This window comes from Chiloscyllium plagiosum, unplaced genomic scaffold, assembly GCF_037043375.1.
Source record: "Chiloscyllium plagiosum isolate Xiang-an unplaced genomic scaffold, Cpla_swu_hap1 HiC_scaffold_37, whole genome shotgun sequence".
In the NCBI taxonomy this organism is placed as follows: domain Eukaryota; kingdom Metazoa; phylum Chordata; class Chondrichthyes; order Orectolobiformes; family Hemiscylliidae; genus Chiloscyllium; species Chiloscyllium plagiosum.
Genome location: NW_028270175.1, coordinates 83,383,845 through 83,393,620, shown reverse-complemented (window position 1 = coordinate 83,393,620; position 9,776 = coordinate 83,383,845). Strand labels below are relative to the sequence as shown.

Genomic DNA, 9,776 nt, shown 5'->3' with positions numbered 1-9,776 from the left:
CCATTTTCTCTCCACCACGGAGGCTCCCTGCTTCAGTCCTGATGAAAGGCTTTTGCCCGAAACGTCGATTTTCCTGCTCCTCGGATGCTGCCTGAGCTGCTTTGCTTTCTCAGCACCACTCTCATCTTCCCTCTGATCTCCAGCATCCGCAGACCTCACTTTCGCCTTAGAATAAAGATCAGGTAAGCCTCCGATGATGTCGGTTTGGTGAAAGTAACATTTGACATCAGAAGAAGATGTTCTCGTGCAACGGTTTTCGAAAAAGGTCAGTGAATTGTCTGAAACAGAGAAAATAACGGCTGTTCGAAATATATTAAAATAATTTCCAGGATCAGCGCGGAGTAATCAGAGCAGGAAGTGCTTTGGGAAGCCAACAAAGATGAGATCAATTCCGTGCTGAAATAAAGATACAGACATCAAGGTATTTGGCGAATGCAAATGTGTTCTAAACTGAGGGCAGCAGAGGTTAGAAAGCAGATTGCATGCTTGAGTTACTTCACGATAGCCAAATCAAATCGACTCTGGCGCATCTGAACATGAACAGAAACTAGGGTCATCTCGAGGTGGAGGAGGTTATTTTTTTCGGTCAGGGATACTGGAATAGTTCTCCACCAGACAGATGGAAGATAGAGCAGGAGGAGAGGATGGAGATGGAGGGAAATGTTCGCTAATTCCTCAAGTGGACAACAGGATACTGTTCCCACGAATTTAACGAGACTTAATAGAAAACGTACCGAGAGCATGATCGTCCTTTGGTGTCAATATAATAATCCCAATTGGCAAGCTTTTATCATTTCGTTACGTGCTTAGTTCCTGTAAACGGGCTGAACAGTTTTTGTGGAACAAACCTAATAAACTGCCAAAAGATTCCCGACAGGCGATTAATAGTGCTGGTGATCACAAACCCTTTCATGCAACAACATCTGACATTGGATTTCCGTTCAGTTCATAGAATATAGAAGTTCAGCTTGGAAACAAGTTTCGCCTTTCCCCTGGAAGGCTGCTCGGGCGATGAACAGCATCGTTACATTGTCGGAAAGATTCAGTGTGAAACCACGAGAGTCAGATTTGGAAATCTGTGGTCCGCAAACATGAAAATTTGAGCACCCATTCTTCTTCGACGTGAATTTCAGCAAAATCTCTACTTAGATTCCCTCCATTATTGATGGGAAATAGCCTCAAAGGTGTCAATAACGTTGAACAGTTAGGAGTGGAAATAAGGTGTGCAAATTCCTTTGACTTCATTTCTCTGATGCATGGTTTCTGAAACTGGGTTAAAAATTGTTTGAATGGAACCGTTGACATTATCCCAAATTTTAGCTGAGTTTTCTTGTCCGTCACTTAAGTAATGTCCTTTTGCTGTCTGGATTCATTGCGCTGTACAGCATGGATACATAGTCTTATGTCCAACTCGTGCATGCCGAAGAAATATCTGAAATAAATCTATTTCCATTTGTCAACATTTACTCCATATCCCCATGACCACTTCCTCTTCATATACCCATTCAAATTCCTTATAAATGTTGCAAGTTAGCAGCCTTCATAACTTCTTCTGGCAGCTCATTCAATACACCAGCACCCTCTGTAGGAAACGTTGCCCCTTCGGTGCCTATTAAATCTTTCCCAACTCCCCTTAAATCTTAGTGGGCGGCACGGTTGCACAGTGGTTAGCACTGCTGCCTCACAGCGCCAGAGACCCAGGTTCAATTCCTGCCTCAAGCGACTGACTGTGTGGAGTTTGCACGTTCTCCCAGTGTCTGCGTGGGTTTCCTCCGGGTGCTCCGATTTCCTCCCACAGTCCAAAAGATGTGCAGGCCAGGTGAATTGGCCGTGCTAAATTGCCCATAGTGTTAGGTAAGGGGTAAATGAAGTGGTATGGGTGGGTTACGCTTCGGCGGGTCGGTGTGGACTTGTTGGGCCGAAGGGCCTGTTTCCACACTGTAAGTAATCTAATCTAATCTTAACTATCTGGTATTGGACACCCCTAACACTAGAGAAAAGACGTTGGCTATTCATGCTGTCCATGCCTATCATACGTTTACAGCCATGGATCAAGTAACCCTGCTTCCTGAAAATAAATGCAACCTTAGGAGATTCTACCAAAAGCCTAAACTCTTTCTCGCTGGCAAAGCCCATATAATTTTTTTTTCTTTTAAAATTTGCAAATACTTTCATTTAACTGGGAGACAATAATTGCACGCATTTTTCTACAAGTGGCCTAACTAATGTTCTGTACATTACTGAAACGGGACCTGTTCAATTGAATGAACTGATCAGTGAAGGCAACCATATCAAAGGTCTTCTTCGCAATCCCATCCAACTGCGACTACAACTTCAAGGAAATCTGAAACTGCACTCCATCTTCTCTTTATTTGGCAATACAAATCAGTACATTCACCTTTCTGTATAAGTCTTGCCCTGATTTGCCTTTTCAAAGTGCAGCATCTCACGTTTATCGAAATTAAAATCCACCTGCCAATACTCATGCACTGGCAGATTTGATCCAAATCCCGTTGTACTCTGAGGTAAACTTCCTCCCTGTCAGCTAGAAATCCAGTTTTGGTGTCATCTGCAAGCTTAGTAATCATGTCTCGTATGTTCACATCCAACTTATTTATACAGGTGATGTAAAGCAGTGGGGCCGGCACTGATCCTTATGGCATACCACTGTACCAAAAATCCGATTATTCAGATTTCCTTCCAACAATTGTCCCCAACAGATGTTCGGCTCATTGGTTTGTATTACCCTGGATTCTTCTTAGATTTAATAACACATTCGGACAAAACATTTTCTGGTACACATTTTGCTGTGAAGAGTGACCTGGGTGTCCTTTTCCACGATCCATAGAAGGTGGGTCTGCAGTTTCAATAGGAGAAAGTGAGGTCTGCAGATTCTGGAGATCAGAGTCGAGAACGCCGTACTATGAAAGCACAGCGTGTCAGGCAGCATCCTTGAAGAAGGAGAATCGACCATTCAGACATATGTTCTTGATCAAGTCATTCTTGACGAAGGGCTTATGCTCAAAGCGTCGATTCTCCTGCTTCTCGAATGCTGTATGTTCTGCTGTGCTTTTCCAGCACCACTGGAATACTGACTCTAATCTCCAGCATCTGCAATACCCACTTCTGCCTGGATTGGGATTATATTAATTGGAGTTTAGAACAGTGAGGTGGGCTCCTTCACAAACATTTAAAACAGTGAAGCCACTGTTTACATCGTATGGAAACAGAGAATATGTTTTTAATGGTGCATAAAAAATGGACAAGATGGCACAGCCTCAAAATAAGGGAACTAGATTTTGGACCGTATTGAGAAGGAACGTCGTCACCCAGAGGATTGTTAAACTGTGGAAATGCATGCACAATGATGTGGTTGAGGCTTCCCATTGAAAGTTCTTTTTTTTTAAATGATAGGATAGTTTTTTTAACGTCAAGGATTTAAGGGTTATGGTGAGAGGGTGGTAACTGGTTCTGACACCCGATAAGAACAGCCCTGATCTTGTTGAACTGCAGAATGGGCTCGAATGGCCAGATGGCCGACGCCTACTCCAATTTCTTATGTTGTTATTTTCTTATGTTCTGAACTATTTCCTCTCCGTTCAAGCCAATAACACTCCAGTAGCCCAGTCTATATTTGCGAAGTTAAAATTCCCTAAAATAACAAACAACACAATTCACAGATAACTGAAAAGTATTTAAAGAAAATTTGCAGAACTGCTGAATATTCTTCAGTGAATAACCACGATAGTAAACAGATAAACACTCACAAAAAACATGTAATCAATCAAGTAACGCCTCACGTTGGTATCGAAGTTGTTAATAGCAATGAAACCAAATATTTGGAAATCACCAGTGGCTAAAGACACCCGTGCGGCCCTCATGGTCTGTGACTAAGAGATATCATGCAATTCCTTCACTATGGAAACAGGACATTTGGGGCGAAATGTCGTCACCGACTCTCTGAACAGTAATCCATCCAGACACATTCTCCTCTACTGCTATTCTGCATTTACCCCTGACTAATGCACATAACCTACACACCCCTTGAACAATATGGACAATTTTGCAATGCAATTCACCTAAACCGCCTACATTTGGCTTCTGGGAGGAGCAACCAGAGGGAATCCACGCAGACACGTGGAGAATGTGCCATCTCCACACCGTCAGTTGGCCGAGGCTGGAATCGAAGCCAGGTTACTGGCACTGTGAGGCAGCAGTTTGGGAAGAAGATGGGAAAGCCAATATTCTGTCTTTATTCATCAAAAGAGAATTTGAGCACCGGATCAAAGAAGACTTGATGTTTCATTGGCAGAGAACAATGGTGAGACTGTGCCTTGAGTATTATGCACAGTTTTGGTAACCTTGGCAGGAAAGTATATACTTCCACGGAGGTTAACAGGATTGTTTCCTACGGTTATCTGGAATATCAGAGAATATTCGTCATGTGTGGGATGGGGTGATCTGCACAGGATGAAACATCCGATATATCCATATTCATTTAAGTACTGATCACAACTTCTTTTCATCATGTCTCGCTGTGGCGACTTAGGACGTACCTTTCAGCTTGTGGACTACCGATTCAAGACCTATTCTGTCTATTTCTTGCACAGAACTAAACACATGCGTTGCTTCAGCCTCTGGTTCCAGTCTCCTCTTACAGCCAGAATGTCCCCTAATTGCATTATTCTGTTCTCAGTATACTGGTAAGTGAATCCTTTCATTCTGGGAGAGGGAAGTATGGAGTGAAATGAGTTAAATGAATCGTTACATGTAATCGGTCTCATGAATGTCAGTCTCCACCGACCGTAATTGTGCAACCGGAGTGTGCCCCTCTGGAATAATAAGGCCATCCTTCGATATGTTTGCAACACTGTCAGTGAGAGCAGCACACCCAACACGAACAGAGATGAGCAACACAAGTATCGAGATCGCTATTTGAACAATATATCACAACGATGAAAAAGTGAATTGAAATCTAACTACAGTCAACTGCATAGACCCAGCAATGGATTGCGATCCAAGGACACTGAGTTGGAATAGTACAACAACAGCTTGGAATGGGGGAACAACGACTTGGTACGGTGATGCAAAGACATGAAAAGTGAGAAACATAGACTGGAACGGCAAAACAATAGCAAGGTTTTTCTTTGGAATGAGTCACTCGTCTGTACAATTTGACCGATTGAGTCAAAAACATCGCATTGAAAGATCCCTTCAATACATTCAACTGGTTTATTATCCCATTCTTGCTATTGTTGGTCTCCTTGGTAAGTCTTTCCAATTTGTATCCACCCTGGCGTTACTGTGCTAACATTGCTGCATCTGATGATTCCGCGGTTTATTATTGACATACTCTGAGCAAATATATTACCGTGCTTGACGTTCAATTGTTGCCTCTGGTCAGCCTGACGAGTCTCTGATTCCCGCTGTCGGTAATTTAAATGTCACTATCTCATTCCTCTTATTGAGTAAATACTGACACTTTATTGTAATCGCCATGCATTTAAATCAGTTGTCAAAGTGAATGTACACTCTTTCCTTCTGGTCACAGATACCCAAAGATTCCCTTTGGCGCCATTGCATTATCCAGGTCGTGGTCATTGATTTGAACGGTATTATCGAAGTCGTGTTTTGGAGATGCAGCAGTGCATATTGTTGACAGTGTGATTGATTTTTCAAGTTGTCAGCTGGGTTTTTGTTGAGTGCACTACATTGGCATGATGCTGTCAGGTCGTAGAATGATGTCAGAGCGGCACTGGTCCAAGCAGGTAGAGAGTATTCTATGAGTAAATAGAAATGAGCAATTGCCTATTTCGAGCCTGCACGCATGAGAAAAAGTGACTATGTCCGTTTCCAACACTCCAATACTGGGTCGTTGATTGCTATTCAGTCTTCATAATGCAGGATGGATTATTCACAATTACACATGGGTACTCAGGAATTCTAAGGGAAAGGACAACACTGGCAACATCAAACTACCCAAGAAAAATCATCATGATCAAAGTGCGGACATCATATCCGACTGACGTGACTTCGAGTGAATTTAACAACATCACACCTATTTCCTGTGGGATTTACCAATTTCAGCAACATGCATTATAACATACAGTCATAGAGTTATACATGACGAAAACCACTCGATTTACCTTATCCCACATTTTCATTTGTAATCAAATTATGTAAGGTCAACTACGAGCTGCAACAGAAAACCATAATACTGTGATAAACATTTGGTAGAACAATATAACAGTATCCTATTTGTATGTCACATTAAGTAGCATGGAAATCTGATCTCTTTGATCCGAGCAGAACCAATAACTTCACTGTTTATGTTCCTCAGCAAACGTAATAACCATCATAATTCTCTCCCGGAAAAAGTGTGATCTCTCCCAAGGCGTCACTCACTACCTGATGGCTATGGCAATGGCGGATTTACTCGTCGTCATTACTGATCTAATCCTGCGACGCATTCCATTCCTCTATAAGGTAGAGCACCATTTCTTAGAAAACGTTCCTGTTTGTAACATCCACGCTGTCCTGCTCCATGCCGCCACTGACTGTTCTGTCTGGTTCACAGTTACTTTCACCTTTGATCGATTCGTGAATATTTGTTGCCCAAAAGTGAAAAATGAATCCTGCGTTGTGAAAACACCGTCAGTGGTTCTGGGAACTGTGACTGGAATGAGTTGTTTGAAGAACATTTCTTGGTATTTTACGTTTACAGGTCAGCATAGTCAGAGGGATGGACCCTGGTTCTGCTGGCTGCCACGACGTATCAGGTATTCTTCATTGTGGGGCGCAATTGAGTTATTTCATTATCTACTCACCCCAGGAATTGCTTTTATACTCATTCTGCTTCTCAATGGTTCAACGGTCAGGCATTTAATCGTGGCCAGCAGATCCCGAAGGAGGCTCCATCACCAAAGGAACAGAAAGACCACCAGAGACACAGAGATGAACAATCGTAGGAATTCAATAATTTTGTTGTTCCTTCTGTCAATCAATATTATTCTGTTCTGGTTAGTATCAATGGTGTTTTCCATAAATAGACGACTGTTTTATCTGAGATATCTGTCTAAGAAGCTGCCAGTTTTTGTAATGGAACTGGGCTACATGCTCCAGCTGCTCAGTTGTTGTACAAACACTGCGATATATGTCTCGACACAAACTAAGTTCAGAGAACATTTCATGAATATTGTCAATTATCCCTTTGCTGCAATATTTAAATGTATCAAATTTTGAAATCGATTAAAGAATTGCACTATAAGAAATCAATCCTGCAACCACATTCGCTGGTGACTTCCATTCAAATATTTGAACTTACGATTTTGCCTCTTTATTTTGCCGCGGCTATTTCTGTTTCTGCACTCGTCTATCTGTACACTTGCTCAGGAGTGTGTATCCTCCTGCATGTGTGCATTTGTGTGTATGAATTTAAGCATAAAAAAGATAAATAGGGAAGCAGGTTTGCCTCCATATTGTCTATTCAACAGTGATTGTGACATGATGAAATATCATCAGTTTTTTTTGTGTGGGACACTTTGATTTGAATCTTGTTCCTGCAATTTGCATAGCACACACATAAACCCATGAAAGCATGGTTCAGTTCTGTCGACGGGGGGAATTAAAAACGAAATGAAAACTCAGGTCGGTAAAGAAGCTGTCCTCGACGTTTACGGAGGCTTTTAGGTCTCTGAAACGGCATACATTTCACCGAGAGATTCTCGAATGAAAAGGATGCATCACCCAGAACGCTTTTCCTCGAAGAGTGATTGCTCGCACTAAGGGACATAGGTTTAAGTTGAGGGGTGTTCGATATAGGATCGATGTCAGACGTACTTGACTCAGAGAGGAGTAGGAGAGTGTAATGCACTGCCTGCAACAGTAGTCGACTCGCCAAATCTAAGGGCATTTAAATGGTCATAGGATTGGCATATGGATGAGAATCGAATTGTGCCGGTGAGATGGGCTTTAGATTGGTTTCACAGGTCGGCGCCACATCGAGAGCGAAAGGCCTGCACTGTGCTGTAATGTTCTATGTTCTACCTTCTATGACTAAACATGAAATTTAAGGATTGTATCAAAGCGAACAACGTTGTGACCAATATGGTAAAATGTATTGGCATGAATAAGTTTTAAAAATCAACAATGAATGATCTTTTAAAAATGGGAAAAAGGAGTGCAAACGTAAATTATCCAGAAGTGTTTGCAAAGCACATGATTTCACCTTCCACGACGGTAGAGAAAAGGAAGAAAGTACACAGAAAGTATTCATTTATGAGTGGTGAACGTGCGGATTTAGCAATGAGAATGGAGAAATTAACATGGGCATTGAACACACATTTTTAATCTATGTTAAATTGTGAAGACATTCAAAAGTAAGTAAAATTAAAGAAATTCACACACCGAGTCAAAAACAATCATCATCACAGTGAAGAATGTGTATGTACACTACTGTTGTAAAGAACAGGTAATGCATGTCTGTCGGGAGGAACAGGAGATTGGGATGAAAAAAGTATGTATTTTGAAAACTTGTTGCAGGCACGATTGTCGAAATGGCCTCCGCCTGCGCTACAGTGTCGACAAACTCTCGCATTTCATAACTTGCATGGTAACGTAATGAAAAGTGACAGTAAAGATCACGGAATATTAAGTGTAATTTTGCCAAATTCCCTTGATTTTAGACCAAAGAACCAGAGAATCCGACAGTTAGTATCTTCTAAAACGTACAAGATGTCGGGGTCAGTCAGGCAGAAGAGCAACAATCAGTGGTGTCATCCTGCAGGAATACGGACTAAGCCGGGAATATTTCCACTGCCTCGGGCAAGGCTGTGAGCAGGAAATGTCTCCAGTTCTAACTGCTGGAAGCACAGATTGTGGAACTGGAGCAATGTCTGAGGTCACTGCAGAACAAATGTGAATCTGGGCGAAATACAGAAAGCAAGGCAGCGAGATGGCCCCATCGCAGGTTAAGACTCCACAAGCAGAAAAGGTATTGTTGTTAGAGAAAGACGACTAAAAAGGCCATGCGAGACTCCCCCGTGGGCATTTTCTTGAGAAAAGATATACATCTTCAGATAGTGTTGAGAGAGATGTTCTCTTCGATTGAGCAGCTAAAACCAATTTCATTGCACCCTGATGTGTGTGTTACTAAGGGAATGATCCAAAATAACTTGAAAGGCAAAGTTCAACCAATTATGAGGAGGATGGATCGGCGCAAACGAGAATCAAGAATACGATGATGCCTCCCCGATGTTTGACTTATGAATGCCTCAGAAAAGTTACAGCGCATCTTAAAAGTAGAGGGTGAAAAGCCAGAGGTCAGGTTACACATTGGGAAAAATGACAGGAGGAAATAACGAGATCAAAAATGCAGGAAGCAAACTGAATTTAGGACTGCAAAGGTAGGGATCTTAAGATTACTAAGATTGAATTATGAATAAAGTAGAAAAAATTGAGGTATATCACTGGCCGAAAAGATGGTTTGTCCGTTATGGTTTCAGATTTATGAGGTATTGGTCCCGATTCAGAAACGGGAGTATGTGTAATGGGGAGCAAAGAGATGACTGACGAATTATACTCATGTTTCACTTCAGACATCATATGCGAAGTTGCAAATAGCCGTACTGGAAATGATGTAAAACTGGCGTTTAGTAAGAAGAATAAACTAGAGTAAGTGCGACTTAGAAGATAACTTGGCTTGAAATAATTGATAGAACAGAATATTAATGAAATCGCTGAGCCACAGTGCTTCTACAGACAAATATCCAAGGACT

At 41.8% G+C, this 9,776-nt stretch overlaps 1 protein-coding gene across 1 annotated transcript; it reads left to right on the top strand.

Moving 5' to 3' along the window:
* Positions 1–2,586: 2,586 nt before the first annotated feature.
* Positions 2,587–7,242, top strand: LOC148139855 (uncharacterized). The gene is made up of 3 exons (XM_087980683.1): positions 2,587–2,593; positions 5,103–5,267; positions 6,341–7,242. Exons 1-3 carry the CDS (start codon positions 2,587–2,589, stop codon positions 7,240–7,242), a joined length of 1,074 nt encoding a protein of 357 aa, XP_087836809.1.
* Positions 7,243–9,776: the final 2,534 nt, after the last annotated feature.